Source organism: Carcharodon carcharias, chromosome 25 (genome assembly GCF_017639515.1).
Source record: "Carcharodon carcharias isolate sCarCar2 chromosome 25, sCarCar2.pri, whole genome shotgun sequence".
NCBI classification, from domain to species: Eukaryota; Metazoa; Chordata; class Chondrichthyes; order Lamniformes; family Lamnidae; genus Carcharodon; species Carcharodon carcharias.
In genome coordinates, this window is record NC_054491.1 from 20,602,193 (window position 1) to 20,628,096 (window position 25,904).

Genomic DNA, 25,904 nt, shown 5'->3' on the forward strand with positions numbered 1-25,904 from the left:
GCACGGTGCACCAAGAGTTTGAGCAAGGTGACAGATATTGATGTCAACCATTGCCCTGAAATATTGCTGGACAAAAACAAAAGTCATCCATTTACTGCTCAGCCCACACCTTTGATATGCACGTTTCTGCTTTTCCGTTCCTCTTCATTCAAATCTTTCAAGCTACAATAAGTAGGGTTGAAGGTCAGCAGCTTAGGAGACTTTGGTTTGCAGAAGGGTTGACAGAGTTTTAGCAAAGCAGCAGCAAGGTTCAGGAAGAAGGCGTCCGACGCATACATTTGGAAGAAGAGTTCGGGCATCTGGTTGGCCCAGATTTTCGTCCGTCCTGAGTTGGCATGGAGGCAGTTTCCGAGCCAGGAAAGGATACAGTGTTTGGTATCCGGGGAAAGCTGGATGAGGTTCCGTAGAATCTGATGGATTTTGTCATGCAATTGCGCCATGAACTGCAAAATGAAAGCAAGAACATTCTGAACATCCTTCCCAAAGATGAGATTGTGTAAAAACAATACACCTGAAGTAACCTGTAGGAAAGCCAACACATGATTGGTGACGAAGCTGCCTTTGCTCAATTTCCTCTCCCAGTTAACTGCCAATTCTTATGTGAACAGAGTGACAACAAAAAGATTGGAGACAAAGATTCAGAATTATATTCAATGGATATTCAAGTCATGTCCTTAACAAGCATGACATGTATATAACTATACACGTTGAGCCATCACCAACTGCATGTTCTTGATAAAGTTACTGCAATAAAGAAGAAAGTTATTCAGAGCCTTAACATATCCTCAAGATGTCCCAAAGGACTTTACAGCCAACCAATGGGTTACTTATTGCTGTTACATGGGCAAATGCGGCAGTGAACTTGTACACAGCAAAGCCCCACAAAGAGCTAACGAAAGAGAGGCAGTGATGCTGAATAGGAAACTGTGAGAACTACTGCTCTTCTTCAAAAAAAACTTTTGCCTATCTGAGCTCGTGGACGGGGGCTTCAATTTAACCTTCAGCAATGTAGCAGCCCCTCCGCACTGAAGTGTTAGCCCAGATTAGAAACTCAAGCACATAGCGGGATTCGGACCCACTATCATCAGACTTGGAGGCAAAAATGCTACCAACTAGCCGCAGCTGACGCCCAAGGGAAAGTTAACACCAAATAAGCAGATTTAAAGCGTTCAAAGCAGCTGCAGAAATTCTCAGCAGGTGGGACAGAGAAATGTAGTGAAATAAATGATACAGAATAATCAGAGGCCATCCATCAGTACATGGGTAGAACCAAGAGGAAGCCTGCCCAAGAGGAAATAAAATTGAATCAAATTGAAGAAATGCTCTAGTGATGCATTAATGTGCATCCAGTTAGGGAACCCAATTATTACAAAGCAAGAAGGCCTTATGTTCAAAGCCAGTCTTTTGTGAGTTATCCAATCTCAGCAATGCCAGTTGCATTAGAATTGACCTCTGAACCCCTGGGTTGGGTCAAGAGTGGAAAGGAACATAAAATTTCCTTAGGGTTCCAGCACCTGATTGCCGTACTACAACTTCAGCAAGTTGGGGTTGGGCAGTGGGGGGGGGGGGGGTGGGGAAGGGAGAAAGGCAATAAGAGGAAGGAAACTGGAGGCAACATTCTTTTACTGATGGGATGGTTCTGAGCATTTTGTATTGTGCATTATAACTCTTTGGAGCCGCCTGCCAGCTGGAACAAGTTTGATATTGGTAGAGGTCATGGGTACAACGCACATATTCAGCGTGAGACAGTGTACAACCAGACAGACTGGATGGGGACGAACATTACGCAACACCACAGCCCGTCAAGAGCCCAACCTGTCCAAGGCCCACCTGGTGAATGTTTGATTCTTGAACTTTGATCTCCGGAGGACTGGACCTTGAAGGATTCAAAAAGTACAAGTGATTCTCCACCAGTCCCGGAGTTTTCAGCAAACAAGACATATTCAGGACGGTTCCCAGCAGCGTCTGCTGATATAGGTTACCATTTTTTGGATCCTTTGGTTCAATATGCTTCAAGAAAACCTGTTGAGGGTGATAAATATGTTTTGAAACCTTCAGTTTCAATTATATGTACTGAATTTAAATCTTCAACCTTGTGATGTAAATTTTATTTTTACACATTAAAAGTAATTAGCAGTTTCACAGAAAAATACATACACTAAGAGCAGGAATTCCTAAATGCAGGGTACAGACAAATGACCTTAACCTCTACCTCAAATTATTCCCATACCCTAGACTTTTAAAAAAAAAATCAGGTTTCTGCTCCTGGCTACCAACCGGTGAACCTGCTGGAAAGTGCACATGCAAAATCTTGAGAGAGTGTAAGATCATGACCAATGATGATGCACTCCCGAGTACACAGCTTCACATATGGCCTGAACAAAGTACCAGAGGGCAACTGGCAACCAGGAAGAACATTCTCCAATACAAATCAGGCATTTCAGGAGAGTCAAGAGAGGGAAGAAAATAAAGAAAAGCCGACTCAGTTACATTTCCAGAGGGCAGCCTTCCTCCCCACAGCCCACTGGTTTGTTTTAATTGTGAGGCACTGATGAATGGTTAACACACTATGGGTTCATTTTCAAACTTTATGCTGCAGGCATGGGAGCCTACAGTGCTGCAAATCAGACATTTGGGTGTGTGCGCTGAGCACATTTCCATTCATTAAAGCTAATCATCAGAAAACAATGCACAGCTTGTGTCCAACTTTCTGATCTGCACTCCCAATGGACCAGGCTCCCACCAATAACAAAATAAAATGATGCCTTACGTCAGCTGTTAAGAGTCATTTATTGACTATTGACAGCAGTACAGAGGGAACATTTTCTTTACTCACTAGAGATGGATTTAACTCCGGGTCCAAAATGTCTTAGTGTTAATTAAACATAGTTTTAAAACATGAGAGCAGCCACTCATTGGTTGTGCTCAGATTTTTGAGTTTAGGTTAGAAAACATTGTCATCACGTTAACTTCAATCAGCTTATTTCAGAAGATTCTACCTACACCACCAGGTAGGAGTGTCCAATGGCACTACATGCAGCATAATTACATTGGCAGAACAAATTAAGAATTTTTTTGCAGAGATGAAGACCTCGCAACACAACGCATGGCTCCCAGTATCTTGTGGCTATCCTTCTCGGCAAGGACGGAGGTGAAGAGATGAGGGAACTGAGGAAGAGTCCCTCTGGAGTACAGCTGGCTCCAAGGTGATACACAGAAGATTGAAAGCAAGTTGACCCTCAGTTGATCTGATACCTGATCCAAGCTGGTCCTCATTACACAGGACATCGCTGATCAGCAATGAGATTTGAGAGTGTAGATCATTCAGAGGGCCAATCCCATTCAGTTCCTGATAACTCTTCAAGCAAATGCCTAAATGGGAAGGGGGTGTATCAGAAAGCTTACCTTTATTAGTATAGAACATTTGCGGAGTTTTATTACATGAAGTCAAGCAGTATTCTTACAAACACTTAACAGTCCCCAAACTTGGTAACCTGTTTAAGTTTTATGGGCTTTGCCAAGTAGAGTGACACACACACCCAATTCCATACCATACTATCAGAAACTACAATCTTGGTTTGGATGGATTACCACAGGAGGCAGATACCAAGCAATCAAGAAGAAATACCTAGCAGCTGACCACATAAATCAGAGAAGCATTTAGAAATGTCTTACTTGTGCCAGATCAGGCTGTCTGGTGACATAAAGGAGAATGTCCAGGTAACCATACAACATTATGTGGCAAAGGTCCAACTCCTTGATGCGCCGCAATAAAATGTCCAACACTGGAAACATGACTTCGCTGAATGTCCGGACCTCTTCATCTGCCTTTAAGGTAGCTATCACGTCATCCATAAACTCGGTAACATCTTCAAAGTCTGTAACAGTAAGTAACAGAGAGATAACACCTCTTAGAAGATATAAAAGATAGTAAATGATAAAGAAAAGTAAAATGATAAATCCAGGTGAGCAGGACATAAACCACAATTTGTTTTTTTACTGGTATTCACGGCATTGATAGCAAAACCTTCTTCATACGAGGAGTGATTAGCACATAGAATAACTCGGGGAAGCTTAGTAGAGGCAAAAGCTCTGGAATTATTTATGAAATAATTGGAAATTGTCATGAGGGGAGCTGGGAGAAATTGTTGTTTCATTTTGGATGATGAGACGAGATGAGCTGAATGGTCTTCCTCATCCATATCTGTTGTAGTCTTTAAAGTGTTACTTGGTCAGGTTTAAATGGCACCATATTGCCGACGTAACGGCCATTCCTTTGCAGAGTTTTAAATTATAACGTTAGTATAGGGTTTAAAGAGGACTCTACATGCTCTCTTTGGCAATCTGAATTCTGCCTAGAACCAATTTCATGTAAACACTACCATTATTTAGACCCATGCAAAGTCCAGGTTGCCCAGATATTCTCACTTAGAAACAAAGAAGCTTACAGCAGAATGCAAACTCCTTTTAGAGCTAGCCAAAACTAAATCACTGCCATGCCCACAGTCCTGCACCTTCCTCAGCCTTAAATATCTATGTAATGTTCCCTTTGAGGTTGCAATGACTGCTTTATCAACCGCTCACTGTGGCAAAGTATTCTGTTATCCAACAATCTACTGCATAAAGTAATGTATTATTTACTCACTAACTAAAGATAATGATTCAAGTAATAAAATGACCAATCTTCAAGTACATCATTCAACCACTAGATTGTGACTCCTAACTGCTGATCACTTCAAAAGTACTTCATTGGCAGTGAAACATCTTGGGATACTGTTCTAAGGCGGTGAAAGGCACTGAACTGCAAGTTCTTCTTATTTCAAAATGCACAAACATAGCCTTTTTTCCCTTGATACATACCATATAATTCAGGCCTATTCAGCATCTTGCATACAAATATAAAAATACAGAGAAATAATGGAATTATTTACTTACGTGGTCCACTTACTCCTTCAAGAAGCAAATCAACCACTTGTTCATAGATATTCTGATTGACGTAGATCTCAGGTGTGAGGAGGACTGTACAGGTGTTAGACACAGTCAGGACCTTACAACGAAGTGCATAAGTCAACAGGTTTTCTGGGACCTTCGTAATCTGTTGACAAAATATATTTCAGAAGCTATAGAAGAAAATCATGCTTTCATAGGCAGGAGAAGATGAAAGGAGAGAACAGACAAAAAAAAACACAACAAGAACTATCTGGGCAATGACAGGGCCATCAGACATACATACCTCTCCTTTCACTCTTCGAAAACAAGCAAATAGGTATCTAATAACGTCCTTCTCTCCAGCATCTCGATCGGCTGACATATTAATAACGTTCCCTGATGTCATGCAGATCAAGCGAGTCCCTGGTTCCGGTAGCAGCATCCGAGTGAACAAAGCCTATTAAAATAACTTAACACTCATCATCAGTGACTTCAGATGCATTCAGGCCCCAATCTAAGTACACAATTCAATGTCCAAAATAATTTCTCATTCACTCCCATTGTTTTGAATTCCTTGACCATAGTTAAAGGCAAAATGCTATCCAAGCTCATGGTATTGCTCAATAGTCAATATGTCAAACATAGTCTGAAAAGATGCTGTCACTATAGAACACACGGCCAGTAGACAGACAACTGAACTGTACTGAATGCTAGCTAGGGAACATTCTATGCTCTAACGAGGGCTCTACAAGTTGTAGCTTTATAAAAAAGCAAACTTGCATGTCTCTACACCAGTGTCTAGTTAACCTTTTATCTATTCCAATTAAAAATGAAGAGTACAATTTGAAACCAAGCATAAAACCTAACTTTGTTCTTCCATTTTAAGCTTCTCAAAGGCAATTAGGAATGGGCAATAAATGCTTGCCTTGCCAGCAATGCCCATATTCCTTGAATAAATAAAAAGCTTTTAAAACAAAAGACTTGTTTTTACATAGTGCCTTCTCACAGCTCTCAAAGCATTTCAGAACAAAACTTAAGTCAAATGGGTCATAAGGTTCCTGAAACAGCTTACAGTGGAACAAAACCTGTTAAAAATTAATCAGAACAGAATTCATCATCACTGGTTTCAGATAAATGCATTGGGTCCTGTTCAGAGTACCGAATTGTTCCATTTTTGAATTGCAATTTGTGAATTTCTAGATTCAAGATCTAAACGTGTTTTTGAGATATCATGGTTGATCAATACAAGCAGAAAATGCATTTCAAGCAGTTTTTTCTAAAAGGAATTCAATTTTGAGAGGCGCCATTGTACTTAGACATAGGATGGCTGTCAATTGTCAAATTACAGATGTGGAAACATAAATTAACAGAACAGAGTTACGGAAGACACATTTATGGCAACTATAAATCCACATTACAATAAGTTTTCTCTAGGATTCCATAAACTGGAACCAGGGAAATTCTTCTGACTGAGAAAGAGTTATGAAGAAGTAGAAGTTGCTTATCTGGCAACTGGCTGTCACTTAAAAAAATGTGGTGGGCAAATGAATAGTCACTAACCATCTACCTCTGAAAACAAGGAGAGAATCAAGCCCAGATTCAGGGGATACAGGACTTTTTACCTCAGCAGCACTTAAGTGTATTGGGTCCATTTTTGGCCTCCATACTTGATAAAGGAGATCAATGCTTTGGAGAAGTCCAGAATGATATCTAGCCTAAAATCTTAGTTATGGGAAGACATTCCAAGAATTAGCACTACTTACTTACAGGCTCAACTGAATCAGAGAAAGTTTACAGCACAGGAAAAGGCCATTCAGCCTGATGTGCCTGTGTCAGCTCTCTACAAGGACTCACCTAGTCAACTCCACTGCTCTTTCTCCGTGACCCTGCAAATTGTTTCTCATCAGGTAATTAGCCAATTCTCTTTTGAAGGTCTGAATTGAATCTGCTCTATTGAATCTGCCTCCACCACAATCTCAGGCAGTGTATTCCTGATCCTAACTACATGCTGCATAAAAAGATTTTCTTCTTGTCGCAATTGCTTCTTTTGCCAATCACCTTAAATTGGTGTCCTCTGGTTCTCGATCCTTCTGCCAGTGGGAACAGTTTTTCCTTATCTACTCTGTCCGAACCCTCATGAATTTAAGCACCTCCATCAAATATCCTCAATCTTTTCTTCTCTAGGATTCCATAAACTGGAACCAGGGAAATTCTTCTGTCAGGCAGAGCACAGCGACTAACTAATGGAGTTTAAAAATACAGAAATCAAAACAAAATGGAAAATGTACACAACTTTTTTTTTAAATGCTAAAAGGGTGATTAAACTGTGGAAAAGATTGCCGGCAGGAATGGTAAAATAGAAAACCATAGCAAGTTTAAAAAAAAATAATGAAGGGACTCCCATTGATAAGGGGATACTGTGTATTTGTTCCAGCATCACAGTAAGGAACCTTGTGGAAGGTATGGAAGGGTAGGCTAAGTGGGAGAATAAACTTTTGCAAAATATTGCCACATTTTATTTAGTAATTGCTGCCCTAACAAAGGCCAAGTACAGGCCAAGAATCAAACTAGGGACTTTCTGGCCTGTTTCTAAAAATACAACACTTAATACTGCTCTCTGTGGTTTATTGGTATACCATACTGCATAGTTTACATGGGGATTTCCCACACTGAAACGGATATAACCGAACGTAGGAATCTCTCAACCCTGACAAAAAGCTATATCTTCCCGTCAAATGTTCCTAGCAATAAGTAATCATCTTGGTGTAATTATGGCTAGTTCAACAAGCACAGGATGAGCCAACTTTTCATTTTCCCTTATGAGAAACAATTGCTACTAAAAGGAAAATAACACATCACTGAATCATTACCAAAATTCATTAAAACAGATTTAATAGCCCCATGGCCAGTAAATAATTATGAGACAGTGAGTCAGTTTAAGAGCAATAACCTCTACTTTCCTGTTGCCAACATTTTGTCCAGTTGAAGGATTCACATAATGCAAGGGTGATACTCAAGTGGTTTTAATTTGGCTGAATTTCCTTCCCAAGGGCTTATTTCTTGTAGGGTTCCATAAGCAATGGGTACCCTCTAATACTCGGTGAGATGCCAATTGTCATGTGAGTGATTATTAGCAGGCTATTTGCCCATGGAAAACTTCAAAGCTAAACTAGATCCTGTGCTCAGCTGGTTTTCAAAGGGCACTGGACAAGTGTCTCTAACCCAGGGGCACAAAGGCAAATTACAGTGTTCCTGCAGGACTAACAGATACAGACATAACAAAATGACGGGCAAGAAATGGCCAGCTGGTCTGCCAAGCCTACACCACAACAGTCGGACCACCATGGATAAACACTTCATTCTCCCCGCTGCCAATATCAGTTAGCTAAGTCCAGATATTTAGGTTACAAGCCTGTGCTCTTCTGGATTATATGGCTTAATACCACATCACACAGAGTTGCAAGTGTTCAGGGCATTGCGGTACTGAGAGAATAACTTTAACAGAAATTAAAAACATGCCTCCCAGGCAAAGAAAAGAATGTTAACTATTTGAAAACATTGATACCTGTTCCACATTGTTCATGTCAAGCCAGTCCTGTCCGTCCAGGTCAGTGGCCATATCGTCCAAGAAAACACAGCGTGGTGGAATCCCATTCCCTCCCTTCAGACTGGGGTCACCTAAAAACACACCATCCAAAGTACCTCAACATAAATTCATCATAAGTCTGAGCTCAGCGGCAGATCTCAGATAATCTTCTTAGGTGAACATGAGTGCTGAAGTTTAAGTGCAACCAAGTGAAGGCAAGAAGTAGGAAGCAATGCGTAGCAGGAACAGATTGTGAAACTTTGCAGCAAAATGATATAAATGAGCATTAGCAGGATCAAAAAGGAAGCAGAAGTGGAAAGTATCTCTTTTGTTCATTTGGAACAACTTTTATGTAGGGCATTAGGCTCGTGAACTTCAATCTTTGAAGCACACTGGTCCTATAGGTCTTAATTCCACAGCAAAAAGGTGTCCCTAATTCAGCACTAAAGTAGTAGTCTCATTCAGCAAGAGCTCAAAATGATGAATGTGAGAAATAGAAAATATAACGCTGATGTGGTAATGGATGCACTACAGACGGTTGGAATGAGGCACATTGCGGGCTTTACCCTGCATTTAACCCACAATATGCCTAGCCTAATAACCTTTGTTATTGTCTCTGGTGTGTGAAATTATTCCATTCTTCTTCAAGACTAACATCCCTCACTTTGAGGAGTATAAAATTCACAAGAAAAATAATCCACATGCTAGATACTCACTGTTGTCAAGTGTAATAAGGAAGATGCGCTGAAGCATGTGATTGATGTTGAGTTGTTCACATATTTCCTTTTGAGAGCGAAATGCACGATTGGCGTCTGTAATAGAGTCATTATCAATGCTCTCAATACTACTGATGTCTGAATCTTCACTGTCATAAACTTCTTCTGCAGATAATGGACATTCTGGAGAGTAACACACAAAGAACAACATATGCAATCACACAAAGGCTCATTATACACTGCAAGATAAATGGGGGGGGGGGGGTTCAAAAAACGGTTTACGCCTTTTCTAAGTTTGTTCCTGTGCTGGGCTAGCTGACTTAAGCCTGGGCAGATTTTTAAGTCTTGGCACTCTGGGTTGTGGAGGGAAAAATCAGCCAGATTCCTGCTGTCAACTGCTACTCAGTGATCCCTTCTGGAAAATGTGCATGCAGATGCCTGGCAATCATAGGATCATACTTAGTTGTAGCCTCAGCCCAGAAGGTTGCATCCTTTTCCCTCCTCCAAATACAAATTTGTTTCCCTTTATAGAAATGTTACACTTCCTGGCTACTAGTTACTATATTCAAAACTTTAATTCTGCCTAAGGGAATGACACCATTGTAGAGAGATGGAGCAAGCACTCAAAATGTGGCTGAGTGGCCTCCTGCAGTCAGAGAAGTGTCAACTATAATTACTCTGTCCCACATGGATAGGTTCGCATATAAAGCTCGCACATTTTATGTAAACCATGGTAGAAATTTGAGCTAACTCACCTCAGGTATTCATGGCTAACCATGAATTCTCAATGTGATCCTCTCCCAATCTCAATTTATGTGTTTTGCTAATACATCTGAGCCCCTCCAATACACCTTATCCTTTCTTCTCTCACTTCTATCAATTATTTCTACTTTCTAAAATTTATTTGCGCATATTTCCTGTTCCAACAACAACAGCTCTTGCAATCACCCTGAGTATTGCACTCGCCTGCTCTGTCACGTCCCATATATCGAATTTCTTGTCAGATCACAATACAAGCACTTCACTACATGTCACAGAATCTTGGGATTTTGTGGCAAATATCCCAACTGGATCTAACCAGCCCTGAACTCTGGTAATAATTAAGCAAATAACTGCAACCTTAATTTTCTAGCATTGGTATCCCTCACCACTTCCTCAAATAGCTATTATTCTTCACCATTATATTTCAACAAGTACAAAAGACAAGGAATAACACCAAACTCCTAACAAAGTCTGAACTTCGGAGGCAGGAGTGAAGGGTGGAAGGGAGGGGGAGAGATAATGATCCGACCCCCTGATTTCCTTAAGACCTCTTCCAGCTTCTTGTAGAATTTATTTTCCACAATGTGGAAAATCACCAACTCCAACATCTACCTGCTGCTCTCCAACAGCTGGAAGTCTTTTTCCTTTATCATAGTTTGCTGAAGAGACAGGTACAGCTTTTCTTATGTCCTTGTACCACATTCTCAGTAAAATATTTTTGCTACTAGGCACAGGAAAATTGTTTATGAATGCCCGTTTAAGAGGCAAGAGGGCCCCTCTCCCTTTCTCAATTGTGTAAATACTTCTCACTCTAGTCACATTCCTCATATTAAGATCTTTGACTCCACAAATGATATTTAAAATTCCACCTACTATCAGCATGCAAGCTTTCAATTTTGCTAGACTGTCACACACCCTCACCTGTCAATAAGCTAGGAGAAATGTTTGGATTTCTCCAACAAACAAAACTTCAGCTTTGGCTGAGCTAAACTGTTGTAAACAAGTGAATAGGTCAGAAATTCACATTTTCTTAATTTCTTTCATAGGATGTGGGCATCGCTGGCAAAGCCAGAATTTGTTGTCCATCCCTAATTGCCCGTGAACTGAGTGGCATGCCACACCATTTCAGAGGGCAGTTAAGAGTCAACCACATTAGTGTGGGTCTAGAATGGCATGTAGGCTAGATTTCCTTCCCTAAAGGACATTAGTGGACAAGATGGATTTTTACAATTGATAATGGTTTCATAGTGACCATTACTGAGACCAGTTTTTCAATTCCAGATTATTAATTGAATTTAAATTCCACCAGCTGCCGTGGTGGGATTTGAACCCATGTCCCCAGAACATTAGCCTGGGCCCCTGGATTACCATTATGCCATCATCTCCCCCTAATTTTGGTCCATCTGAAGCACAGATTCTTCATCACTATATTGTAAATCGCTGAGAAAATATCTTGATATTTCAATATCTTGGTGGTTCATTCAAGAGTTGTAATTTTACTCTCACCTCCTCAAGGGCAATTAGGGATGGTCAATAAATGCTGGCCTTGCCAGTGTTGCTCACAACCCAAGATGAATTAGAAAATGATGAGTTACAGTAGTGTTTTTGAACACTGAAAGCTGTTGACAATAGGTGATGTGTGAATAAGAATGTCAACATTAGGAAGTTAAATTAAAACAATTAAAAATGACAATCACTTAACGTGGGGCGGGCGGGTTTAGTGGTATTTAATATCTTCTATTATTCATTCTATATTGAGAGAGCCATGCTGATGTATGTTTTTCCCATTGTTGAAAGCATTCTCAAATGTAAAGTTTCATTCCCAACAGTTGTAAATAGAGCAGCCTGACAGTGTTCGGATAAAGGGTAATCAATTACACCATAGATACAGTAATGTAGTGGTTATGCGGAGGGCATGAGTAGCGAAACATTTTTTTTAAACTAGTAATCTTTGGGCTGGTATCAGTAAAAGTAACTATGAAAACTGCCTCACCACAGGTTCCCAGATCCCTAAAACAAATATTCTTACATAATAAGTATGTAGGATTTGGAATGCATCACTTCATAGGGTGGTGGATACAGATTCAATAATAGTTTTCATAAGGGAACTGGTTAAGTACATGCAGAAAACAAATTGCATGGACATGGAGGAAAAAAAACAGGAGAGGACTAACTGCATTGCTCCCTGCAAGTGCCAGCACAGATTCAACAGGGCGATTAGCCTTCTTTGGTTTTGTACATGTCTATGATTCTATGAAAGCAACTTTGTTCGCAAAAAAGAGATGATCCCTGAAAAATCACTGTTTAGATTTTAGGCTAAAAACAGATTAGTAAAATTTAAGCCTCAACGAGATGCCCTGCAGTCTTATATGGAACATGCTGGAACTCACATGAAATACTTGCACAGCACTTATCTGAAAAAGCTGCTATGCAACCTACTTTTTTCCTGCATTATTCGAGTCTGCTGCTGTATTCCTACTTTATTAATATACGGCACAGAGGCTCACTAGGAAGACCCTTTTGTTTGCAAGGCTTGCTGTCAATGCTCGTTACTGGGAAATAGACAGCCTTGGAAGCTCTGAACTATGCTTACCTGGTGGTCCTGTAGGAAGTTGTTGTTTCTGGACAGAAGCAAATTGTTTCGCATCGGCCACAGAACTGAAGAGAGCTGCAAAGGGGTTGCTGGATATGTTATTATTGTTCTCCTGGTCAGTCATTTCTCTTCAAAACCCACTCCATTCAGCTCCAAAGTAGGCTGGGAGGAAAACAATACATAATACAGATGAATCATCCACTCCTGCTAGACATGCTGACACTCAAAACTATTTCTGCATGTCACAGTATGTATACACAATTGCAAGGTAAAACGCTAAATTGGACAAATGCGCTCTTTCACCGGAGAGATTCTGACACTAAGTGATAACTCATTACAATCATCCACACTTCTCTTTTTGCGTAAACAAGTTTGTGCTTAAGTAACCTTTTTCCAGCTAATCCATAACCACCTCTGCCTATAGACAACAGGGAGCCAAAGGGAAGATTTTGGAAAAGGTAGGAAATTCTTGGCCTATCAGCAATTTGGCTGCAAATTGTGCTAGTTTTCAGAAGTGTTTCCCCCCAACTCCCTCAGGTTCCCCCACTAACTGGCACACGGAACATAAAATCTGCCATGAACCAGTGCAGTTGGACAGTGTTTTAGGAAGTAATCTTTCTTCTAAGGAATATTTTTCATGTAAAAAATGTTATAATCTATTGAAAAGTGGTAATTCAGTGGTTTTATTGATAGAGCAGAAAATGCATTTAACACAAAAAATGCATTCCAATCTAGCCCATCACCTGTAGGTAACAATTTTAAATAACTCAAATTACTCTAAGAAACTATACAGAATACACTTCAAAGGAGTACTTTATTGGCTGTAAAGTACTTTGAGACATCCAATAGTCATGAAAAGTACTATTTAACACAAGTCTTTCTTTTTCTTCCTTTTAATTTCACTACGGTTCCTTGATGTCACACTCTGTCAAATACTGCCTTTGTGTAAAGGACAGTCACCCTCATTTTACCTCTGGAATTCAGCTCTTTTGTCTATGTTTGGGCCAAGGCTGTAATGGAGCAGAGTGGTCCTGGCTGAATTCAAACTGAGCACTAGTGAGCAAGTTATTGCTGAGCAAGTTCAGCTTGATAGCACTGTTGATGATACTTTCCATCATTCTGCTGGTGATTTGGGAGTGATTGGCCAGATTGCATTTGTCCTGCATTTTGTGGATAGTTCGGCAATTTTCTACTTTGTTGGGTGGATGCTAGTATCATGGCTGTATTGGAACAGCTTGGCTAGGTGCACGGCCAGTTCCGGAGCTCAGGTTTTCAGCACTATAGCCCACACTGCTTCCTACGTTACAAAAATGGCTACACGCCGAAATTCTCTACAAAGTGCTTTGGAACATTCTGAAGTCATGAAAGTCATCATTGGAATGCAAGACTTTCATTCCAATATAAAAGAAAATCAAGAATACCATTGTTATATAAATACAGTAGCATGTAATAAGGACCTCCTTTAATGTATTCCAATGTGTCAATCTCAACCAACCCCATCCCCCAAATAAAATCTGTGATGTTCTATACTGGTTTCCTCAACCTTCGAACAACACTTCTATATGTAAAAAAGCTTTCTAGAAGTTAAGAAGAATATAAAGACATGGTAAGAGATAAAACAGTTTAATTTCACAAAGAATGATTAACTGGATTTTTAAAAAAATGCAACTTTCTCACCTCTGCCACTAAGGGTGCGAACAAGTACTAAGGTACTTCCAAGATCACCTGCAGTTCTCTGTTAACTTCAACACTTTTATTAGCAAATGTGACTGCACAGTGTATCACAAGCAAGAACTCTAGCTGATTTTCACATTTTTAAGCCAAGACATCAATCCAGGAATTGAACCTGACACCTGACTGCCCAGTGTGTACTGGCTCAGTGACAGCGTACATGTTAGCCAAGTAAATTAACCCTTGATCATTTCAGTTTTTTTTAAGAAGCAGAGTGATGAAAAGATTCACTCGAAGATAGAAGTTCTGTGTTTGTAGTGAACAGTTTATAATGACATTCAAATGTTAATTGTGCTTATGGGATGTTGAAACCTGACACAATCAGATACACACAAAGATTCAAGAAATCCACATCAGTAAAGTTTTAAACATCTTCAGGTTAATTTTACATTAATCACTTATAGCCAAGGTTGGAAGATATATGCTATATTAGAAGCACATCCATTCCAAACTTAGCTCTGTATAAAACTGGTTTATCTGAAATCTGAACTATAGTGCTTCTAACCAAGCTGCATTACTACAATATGGAAGGATGCAGCTAGGAACAGAAGCTATGCTACCACGTGAACTCAATAACTTGGTGTGACAATGCAAGGCAGTGAAGTGAGTTTGGAAGCAACTATTACACTGCATACCATTAGCACAGCAAGCAACGTTCCAGTTATTCAAATCTGTTTATGTGAACCTGTCATCCTTCGCTCGGAGGCTCCAGGATACATAAACCCATTTTTATTATTTACTTCAGTCTATTTGTGAAGCCATAGCAGATCCAATATTCGAGCCCCATCAACAACTTGCATTTCTACTGAGCTGCTCACATAAAGAAAAACAAAGAAAAAGCACCAAAGAAAATTGTGGTCATCGAGTAGGAAAGGAAAGTATGGTTATAGGGAACACTTGTCAATGAAGGAGGTGGGAAAGCCTCCATTTAAAAGTTTCTAGAGATCTGTAGTGTGCATAAATATCAAACATCAAGGAATGAATCACAAGCTACCAAAGAAGCTAATAAAACAAAATATAAACATGCTGTCCAATATTCAGATCAATTGCTTGCAAGCCATTTCTGACCATTATGGGCTATGTATTGACTTCTAAGATTACTTACTGCTTCAGGTGGTGTTGCCACCTCAGTGCAGATTTAAAAGTAACAGTTTTTCAGAAATATCATTCTATATCTTAACATCAATACCTCAGGTAAGGTGGAAATTACACTGGTGTAAACTGACTAAGAGGATAATTCAAAGGTTATCGCATCAAAAACAGGTTGCATATGCCAGAAATTCCTGTAATATATAAACTGCAGGGTGTGGAGGGAGGGGGAATATAGACTCAGACTAGAACACTGCTGTATTGGTTATAGTGTATGCTAGTGCAATGGGCAAGAGAACGGTGGTAATGTACTCCCTATATTTTTACTCTATCAACTTATAATTAAGCTTACTGGTTTTAGGTAAGTGAGATACATTCCTAAAGAGAAAGTGTGCAATCCATAGTCAGCAAACAAAAACAGTACTGGTGGATGGCAATCTCTCAGTAGCTTAACTTGGATACTCAAACAGTGATAGTTTTCCAAATGTCAGACCCAATGCTTACTTAAAGTCCTTATTACATTTGTTTTTATTTGTTCATGGGACGTGGGTATCACTGAGGATACTCAGTGCTGACATGGTGGGAGTTCTAGGATTTTGACCCAGCAATGATGAAGGAACAATGACATAGCTCCAAGACAGGTTGATATGTAACATGCAGGGGTTACTTTAAGTCTGAGTAATGACAATGTCAGACCATTGAACCATAAAGGAATCACATAACTTCATCCTGATCTCACCCAATATACACAGGCACTTTCAACAGAGCTAGTTAATGATCTGCACCAGGTACCCCCAATACGTTCCCCTTCCTCACCCTGGAGTATTGATACCAATTGTAGCATTCACATAAAAGCAAAATACTGCGGATGCTGGAAATCTGAAACAAAAACAAAAATTGCTGGAAAAACTCAGCAGGTCTGACAGCATCTGCGGAGAGGAATACAGTTTAACATTTTGAGTCCGTATGACTCTTCATCAGAACTAAAGAGAAATAGAAATGTGGTGAAATATAAGCTGTTTAAGGGGATTGGGACAGGTGGAGCTGGATAGGAGGTCAGTGATAGGTGGAAACAAAGAGATTGCCAAAGATGTCATAAACAAAAGGTCAAAGCAGTGTTGACGGTGGTGATATTAGCTAAAGGATGTGCTAATGGTGACATTAAGGGTAGAAAGCAGGATGAGCAATTGACAGATAGCCCTAGTCGGTGGGGGGGAATCGAAATCGGTTAAAAGGTGGAGATAAAACAATGGATGGAAATAAATTTTAAAAATAATAGAAATAGATGGGAGAAGAAAAATATATATATTAAAAATATATAAGTATTAGAAAAAAGGGGATCAAAAAGGGGGTGAAGATGGAGGAGAGGGTTCATGATCTGAAGTTGTTGGACTCAATGTTAAGTCCGGAAGGCTGTAAAGTGCCTAATCGAAAGATGAGGTGCTGTTCCTCCAGTTTGCATTGAGCTTCACTGGAACATTGCAGCAGGTCAAGGACGGACATGTGGGCACGAGAGCAGGGTGGTATGTTGAAATGGCAAGCGGCAGGAAGGTCAGGGTCATGCTTGCGGACAAACTGAAGGTATTCTGCAAAACGGTCACCCAGTCTGCGTTTGGTCTCTCCAACGTGCAGGAGACCGCAATGGGAGCAGCACTGGAATGCAGTACTGAATTCGCTGCTCCCAATGCGGTCTCCTCTACATTGGAGAGACCAAATGTAGACTGGATGACCACTTTGCAGAACACCTTCGGTTTGTCCGCAAGCATTACCCAGATCTTCCTGTCGCTTGCCATTTCAACACACCACCCTGCTCTCATGCCCACATGTCCGTCCTTGGCCTGCTGCAATGTTCCAGTGAAGCTCAACGCAAACTGGAGGAACAGCACCTCATCTTCCAATTAGGCACTTTACAGCCTTCCGGACTGAATATTGAGTTCAACAACTTCAGATCATGATCCTCACCCCCTTTTTGGTCCCCTTTTTTTTAAACAATTATTATATAATTTATATATATATATTTCTCTTTTCCCGCCTATTTTTATTATTATTTTAAAAATTTATTTCCATCCATTGTTTTATCTCCACCTTTTAGCCTATTTCGATCCCTTCACCCCACCCCACCCCCACTAGGGCCATCTGTCACTTGCTCATCCTGCTTTCTACCCTTAATGTCCCCATTCCACAGCTAATATCAGCGCCGGCAACACGCTTTTGACCTTTTGTTTATGACATCTTTGGCAATCTCTTCTTTGCCTCCACCTATCACTGGCCCTCTATCCAGCTCCACCTGTCCCAACCCAAGTTTATATTTCACCACATTTCTAATTAGAACTGATGAAAAGTCATGCGGACTCGAAACATTAATTCTGTCTTCCTCTCCACAGATGCTGTCAAACCTGCTGAGTTTTTCCAGCAATTTTTGTAGCATTCATACTTTGCCCAAGATGAGGTTAACCAACTCGGCAAAGAAAATGGGAAATCAGGATTTTTAACTTCGCCAATGATTGCTTAAGCATCACTGACATGGTGCTTTGCCATAATATGCAAGTCTTGAAGTTCATTACTTGACAAAAAAACAAATTGTAATAAACAAATTTCCCATCTGGGAGAAGCAAATCAAGCTGGACTGGGTTACAAGTGTGTGACCAAAATAATCTCAGCCTTGACCCATCTACTGCTGAAACTCTCCTCCATGCCCTCGGGTGTTTCAAACTACTCGTCTCCTGCAATGCTCGATTGGCTGACCTGCCATATCGCATTCTCCATAAACTCCTCCAAAACTCTGCTGTCCCTATCCAATCAGGAATTGAATCTGGAATATGCCTAGTCTGCATGATTAAGTAATGCACAAGAGAAGTGTACATACATCTACTGAACCACAAGTACAGTTAACATCAGCTCTTCTGAAATCTAGGTCCGACATGTACCTATCAACCATACTAAACATGCTTTTCACTCCATATGCCAGTGAACATGGATTCACATTACACGGAGACTAATGAAATGCAACACAAAGCCCATAGAACCAGTGAAAGAACTCTTGCATACCACCACCAGTAGGGTTGTGTACCCTCTGGGGTATTCCAAAACCTCCAGTAGGTATAGGTTAACTCACACTGCTGTGAGTAATTGAGCAGAAAAAATTCAGTGAGGCATTTAAAAGAATTGTGATTCCCCTTCTCCTTCCACCAATTTTCTTCAAACACTTTTGTATATTAGTTACAAAAATATTGCAGATGGGAACGTGGTTGTTCATCCGACATTCAGGAATGATCCAATCAAGTAATAGAGTTAGACGTAAAGGGTGCCAATGGCTGAGAGTGAGGGTGGGGTGATTGGGCATGGGAGATGATGTGATTATACCTCGTGGAATAGGCCCAGTAAGAGTTAACACCCCTAATAACCATAGGTGCAGTACCATACATCAAGCTACTATTCTCCCATGTTATACATTATCCTGACAGAAATAATGGGCAAGAGAGCAGCACCTCATTCTCTGTCCACCCAACACTCTACAATGAAACAAAAGAATTGTGCCAAGATGGCAAATGAAACTTAGCTCCAACTTTAACTCATTTTGCCCAGGAGAGAGAAAAACACTTCCAATCTGTTTCCTCAACAGGATCAGACTCGGCCCCTCACACCAGGCCAGTGGGTTATAATATCTTATATCACTGATTCTCCATACAGTATTTGAAGGAATAGCAGGAACAAGTGACAAGCCCTTCAGAGTTTGCAATTAATCAAGTACATGCAACACTCAATAGGAATATAGGATCACAAGAATTTCTGGTAAAAAAAAAATGACCAAGGTCCATTTAGTTTGCTTTCTGCCATCCCAGTAATCATATGATACAATAATAGTGGTTGAGTAATCATAGTGATCAATTTCTATCATTTAGTCTGCAACAGATTCAAATGTGATGCATAGAAACCCAAAGTGATGGGGAGCTTTGGAAGCCACTGAAAGATAGTATTGTATTTAAATTGCATCCTTCACGACCTCCGGACGTCTTAAAAACACTTTACAGCCAATTACGTACTTTTGCAGCATAGTCACTGTTGTAACATAGAAAACCGATTGCAACAGCCAATTTGTGCACAGCAAAATCCCACAAACAGCAATATGAAATGTGCAAATAATCTGTTTTTATGATGTTAGCCAGGGCACTGGAGAAAACTCCCCCACTCTTCTTCACAATAGTGCCATAAGATCTTTTATATCATCCTGAGGGGCAGACTGAGCATTGGTTTAATGTTTCATCCAAAAGATGGCACCTCCGACAGTCCAGCATTCCATCATCACTGTCCTGAGTTTCAGCCTAAACTTTGTGTTCAAGTCAGTGAAGCATGAACCTATAAACTTCTGGCTTAGGCAAGACTGCTACAAAGAGATCCAAAGTCACCTGTTCATCCCAAGTATGTTACATTTACCACACATCTCAAATTTCTCTTATACAATGCCCCAAAATGTTATTTTCTGAATTAAATCTACCTAACTTGTATTTGAATGAATCAACACCATCTGCTTCACCATCTCCCAAGCATTCTGTTTTATAGACTAACCACTTGATCAGTGAAATAAAATGTTCCTGCAGATTAATTCTAAGTTTATCCTCCTTTCAAGCACTGCCCATGCTCTGTAATCCTGCTGTTCTAGTCCCTTTAGAATCCTAAAAACAGCAATCATCTCACCTCTCAACCTTCTCTTTTCCAGTGGGAACACATGCCCAATTTACAATCTCCCCCTCACAATCCAGTAACAACCACCACCAACCACCGCCCACACCCCACAACTCACCTTCACCAATTGATAGGCAAACAGAAATAATAGCAAAACAAAAACAGAATTACCTGGAAAAACTCAGAAGGTCTGGCAGCATCGGCGGAGGAGAAGAGTTGATGTTTCGAGTTCTCATGACCCTTCCACAGAACAGTTCTGTGGAAGGGTCATGAGGACTCTAAACGTCAACTCTTCTCCGCCGATGCTGCCAGACCTGCTGAGTTTTTCCAGGTAATTCTGATTTTGTTTTGGATTTCCAGCATCCGTTTTTTGTTATCATCAGAAATAATAACAAGTCTGGTTCAACATATTCTGGCTCACTGTGAGCAAGGGCAGTTAAACAAAGCAGGATTCTTAGAAGTGGGCAGGGAAAGAAAACTCTACCATGCAGTAAAAATTCTCAATCATCGTAACAATGACCACAAAGGTCTTCAAAACTTAGTGCAAAGGATTGGCGATAAAAATATTATTGGTTTTAGTTCAGCCCATTAGCAGAAACACACACCAAGAGGTCAATGACCTGTTCTCCTTCAGTTTTGAGGTACCAGAAGCCAACCTGACAAACAGTTGAGAGGGAAGGTGATGGGATTAGAGGGAAGGAGATGATGGGATTAGAGGGAGATCTTCAGCAAAACATATATTTTGCTCTCTATCTAATGCAAAAAAAAGCAGCAAGAACCCTGGTGTCAAGTCAAATGGCTGAGAGAGAGAGAAATAAAGCTGCCTGAAAACCTAGGGCCTACATAACACACAGCAACAAGCAGCAGAAGGAGAAAATAAAACTCTTTAAAAATTAACATTTTACAATAAACATGCACATTAAACAGCCACTCGGTTAAAACAAAGACAATCACAATAAACAAGGACCAACTGTAACCTCAGAATGTGGGGGGAGGGGGGACATAACAACACACAGAAAGTATAAAAGATTAAATCAATTAATTAGAGCATTAAATTTAAAAAGCAGGCCCAAGCATGGGCGAATAAAGCCCAGTCAGCTAGAAGGACAAGGGTGGTATTTCCCCGGACACTGAGGGGAGGGGGAAATTGAAGGGGGGAATGGCTTTGTACCGATTATTCGATTATTATTTGGTATCTATTGATTTATATTGATTGTTCTGGAGGTTGCCGGGGCGAAGGGGGAAACGGCCCCCGCTCGAGCCACCCTTACCTGGGCTCCGACTGTCCGTCCGTGCAGGAGGCCTGGGCTCCCTGCGTGCGCGCAATCGCCACCGGCGTGCGTCAGTGCGCGCGCGCGCGCGCGCTCCCGCCTTGCGTCAGGCCGGCCGAGTCCGCACCGCCCCTCGCCCCCACCAGCCCCCGCGCACCACCATCCCTCCCCGCCCCTCTGCGCCCCGCCCCTCTCCAGAGCCACGCCCCTTACGCCTCATTCCCCCAACCCCGCCCACGGCCCCGCCCCCTGCGTCCCGCCCCTTTCTCGAGCCCCGCCGCTCCGCGCGCAGCACCTTCCCCTCTCAGAATGTCATCTCAGAGGCCCGCGTCAGGATTACAACAACAACCTACCTTGACATTAAAAATCAGAAAGTGCTAGAAAAACACAGCAGGTCTAAAGATAGTGTGGAATGACCGGGGTATTCAAAATCACGAGGAGAGTAGATAGGGAGAGATGGTTCTCCACCTGTGAAAGGGTGGAGAACAAGAGGTCACCGATTGAAAGTAATTGGTACAAGAAGCAAAAGCTTCATGAGGAAAAGCTTTCTCATGCATCGAGTTACTGGAATGCACTGCCTGAGTGTGGTGGACGCAGATGCAAATGGGAGTCAGACCGTTATCTCAAAAGGAAGAATATGGGTTACAGGAGAATGGCACTAAATGCAATTCTCATTCCAAGAGCTGGTGCAGACATGACGGGCTGAATGGCCTCCTTCTGCCTGGCAGCATCTGTGAAGAGTTCAGAGAAGGTTCGCTTGAATTCATTCCTGGGAAGAAAGGCTTATCTTAGCACAGGTTGGTCCTGCATCCATTGCAGTTTAGAAGAATGAGAAGTGACCTTATCAAAACATATAGGATCCAGAGGGTACTTGATAGGTTGGATGCTGAAAGGATGTTACCCCTCCTGAAAGAGACCAGAACAAAATAAGGGGAGGGGAGGGGTCTCCCATTCAAGATGGAGATGAGAATTTTTTTCTTTCAGAGGGTCATGAGTCTGTGGAACTCTCTTCCTCAGAAAATGGTAGAGGCTGGTTCATTGGACATTTTCAATACAGATGTAGATAGATTCTTGATTAACAATGGAGTCAAAGGGTATCAGGGTAGGCAGGAAAGTGGCGTTGAGGCCCACAATCAGATCATCCCATTCCATTGAAAAAGGGGTGAGGGTCAGGCGGAACAAAAGGGAAGGTCAAGGATGGGTTAGAGGAGGGGGGAAATTAAACACCAAAGATGTCATGGAACGAAAGGCAAAGGGAGTAGTAATGGTAATAGTAAAGAAACAAAACATTGAGCCCGAGTAGGTGTTATTGGAAAATAAAGGTCAGCTCTGTCTGAAAGCAAAACCATGTAAACAAGATACAAACTGGCACGTTGGTGGGGGGGGGGGGGGGGGGGGGGGAAGAGAACAGAGTTAATGGGATGATGTTGAACTTACTGTTGAGTCCAGAAAGCTGTAAAGTGCCTAATCAGAAGATGAGAATCTTGTATGCTTCAATGAGATCACCTCTATATTCTCTGATGTTCAGAAAAATGAGAGGTGACATCATTGAAACGTACAAAATTCTGAAGGGGCTTGACAGGGTAGACAGAGAGTTTGTTTCCCTTAGCTGGAGAATCTAGACCACGAGGGCACAGTCTCAAAATAAGCATCTCAAATGATTGATCAAAGTGCCAGGTTTTAGGACTTTTTAAAAATTCATTCATGGGATATAGGCGTCTCTGGCAAGGCCAACATTCATTGTCCATCCCTAATTGCCTTTCAGAAGATGGTGGTGAGCTGCCTTCTTGAACTGCTGCAATCCATGAGGTGTAGGTATGCCCACAGTGCTGTTAGGGAAGGAGTTCCAGAATTTTGACCCAGTGACAGTTGAAGGAACAGCGATATATTTCCAAGTCAGGGTGGTGAGTGGCTTGGAGTGGAACTTCCAGTTGATGATGTTCCCATGCATCTGCTGCACTTGTCCTTGTAGATCATACCATTCGTGGGTTTGGAAGGCTTGGTGGGTTCCTGCAGTGCATCTTGTAGATGGTACATACTGCAGCCATTGTGTGACGGTAGTGGAGAGAGTGGATGTTTTTGGATGCGGTGCCAATCAAACAAGCTGCATTGTCCTGTATGGTGTCAAGCTTCTTGAGTGTTGTTGGAGCTGCACTCATCCAGGCAAGTGGAGAGTATTCATCACATTCCTGACTTGTGCCTTGTAGATGGTGGACAGACTTTGGGAAGTTAGGAAGTGGGTTACACGCCACAGGATTCCTAGCCTCTGACCTGCTTTTGTAGCCACAGTATATGGCTAGTCCAGTTCAGTTTCTGGTCAATGGTAACCTCCAGGTTGTTAATCATGGGGTATCCAGCGATGGTAATGTCATTGAATGTAAAAGGACAATGATTAGATTCTTTCTTGTTGGAGATGGTCATTGTCTGGCACTTGTGTGGCAGGAATGTTACTTGCCACTTGTCAGCCCAAGCCCGGATATTGTCCAGATCTTGCTACATTTGGACATGGACTGCTTCAGTATCTAAAGAGTCTCGAATGGTTCTGAACATTGTGCAATCATCAGCAAACATCCCCACTTCTGACCTTACGTTGGAAAGAAGGTCATTGATGAAGCAGTTGAAGATGGTTGGGCTGGGGACACGACCCTGAGGAACACCTGCATTGATGTCATGGAACTGAGATGATTGACCTCCAACAACCACAACCATCTTCCTTTGTGCTGGGTATGACTCCAACCAGCGAAGAGTTTTCCACCTGATTCCCATTGACTCCAGTTTTGCTAGGGCTCCTTGATGCCACACTCGGTCAAATGCTACTTTGATGTCAAGGCAGTCAGTCTCACCTCACCTCAGGAGTTCAACTCTTTTGTCCATGTTTGAACCAAGGCTGTAATGAGATCAGGATCTGGATGATCCTGACAGAACCCAAACTGAATGTCAGTGAGCAGGATATTGCGAAGCAAGTGCCACTTGATTGCAATGTTGATGACCCCTTCTGTCACTTTACTGATGATGGAGAGTAGACTGATGGGGCGGTAATTGGCTGGGTTGGACCTGTCCTGTTTTTTGTGCACAGGACATATCTGGGCAATTTTCCACATTGCTGGGTAGATGCCAGTGTTGTAGCTGTACTGCAACAACTTGGCTAGGGGCCTAGCATGTTCTGGAGCACAAGTCTTAAGCACTATTGCCAGAATATTGTCAGGCCCATAGCCTTTGCAGCATCCAGTGCCTTCAGCTGTTTCTTGATCTCACATGGAGTGAATCGGCTTGGCTGAAGACTGGCACCTGTGACACTGGGGACCTCCAGAGGAGGCTGAAATGGATCATCCACTCGGCACTTCAGGCTGAAGATTGTTGCAAATACTTCAGCCTCATCTTTTGCATTGATGTGCTGGGCTCCCCCATCATTAAGGATAGACATATTTGTGGAGCCTCCTCCTCCAATGAGTTGTTTAATTGTCCACCACCATTAACGACTGGATATGTCTTAAAAGAGAAGTGAAGAGGTTTGTGAAAGGAATTCTAGAACTTGGCGCCTAGATGGTTGAAAGAACAGCCATCTGGTGGAGTGAAGGAATTGTGGGGTGAAGGAGTGCTGGGAGATAAATAAGAAGCTAGAGTTGGAGAAATTCAGAAATAGGGAGGGGCAAGGGCATGGAGGGAAAAACAGGAGGATAACATCAGGAAGCCCTGTAAGTCAGTGAACATGCTGACAATGGTTTAATGGGACAGTGCAATTTTTAATTAGGTTTCTTGCACTATCTCAATTATGAGGAAGTCTATATAAGGTTTCCTTAGTTCTGTGGCAGTTATTATATGGTCCAATTCATCCAACAGGCTCATTGGCAATCGGAGCTCATCAACTTACTCAAAGTTAAAATTTGTCCTTGAATGATTTGGGATCTCTCTGGCTTACTGTATCTCTTACTCAGTCATGGCCTGGTCACCGTGGTGATGAAATACAGAATGTCCTAAAGTATTCCGGAGGCCTTCCACAAGCAATGGGCACCGCAGGGAATGGAGTGTATTGTTCTCGACACAGAATAATTCTCTTATTTAATTAAATGCCTTGGGCGTTTGTTGTCTCCTTATTGCAATTATGTAAATTAGTTGTAACCATTTTATTTATTGCCTCAATTTCCATCTGTCTGGCCAAATTAATGCCCTATTAGTTGTGTAATGGAGAAGTCATCTTGTGTGAATTCCTCTGATGATTGAAAATTTAATTACCAACTGATGTTAGATGTTAGAAGGGGGCTGTCTGAAAAGTTGTAAACATGGAGACACTTCTCCTGAACTATTAACACATAAATGGCAGTGTTGTGGGTCTGTCCAGATCCAGGTTGTTGAAGACAATCTCTATTAAGGTTTCATCAGTGCAGTACTGTATTGTCAAAAGGGTTATCTTTTGGATGAGACATTAAACCAAGGCCCCCAATCAGGTGGAATGAAAGATACAAATGAAGGGCAAAGAATTCTGCTGGTGTTGTGGCCAACATTCCACCTTCAATCAGCACCAAGAAAACCACATCTTGAAAAGT

General features: G+C 41.5%; 1 protein-coding gene across 1 annotated transcript in view; it reads right to left on the reverse strand.

The window, feature by feature from the left end:
• ube4a (ubiquitination factor E4A (UFD2 homolog, yeast)) overlaps positions 1-21,459 on the reverse strand; it is a 47,732-nt gene extending 26,273 nt beyond the window's left edge. The window contains exons 1-9 of the mRNA XM_041174302.1: positions 21,361-21,459; positions 12,587-12,748; positions 9,232-9,414; positions 8,495-8,607; positions 5,234-5,386; positions 4,936-5,095; positions 3,676-3,878; positions 1,831-2,022; positions 110-443 (exon numbers count right to left, since the gene is read on the reverse strand). Coding sequence (XP_041030236.1) covers positions 110-443; positions 1,831-2,022; positions 3,676-3,878; positions 4,936-5,095; positions 5,234-5,386; positions 8,495-8,607; positions 9,232-9,414; positions 12,587-12,710 — 1,462 coding nt within the window. The 5' untranslated portion in view covers positions 12,711-12,748; positions 21,361-21,459. The remainder of the gene's footprint in view (positions 1-109; positions 444-1,830; positions 2,023-3,675; positions 3,879-4,935; positions 5,096-5,233; positions 5,387-8,494; positions 8,608-9,231; positions 9,415-12,586; positions 12,749-21,360) is intronic.
• Positions 21,460-25,904: the final 4,445 nt, after the last annotated feature.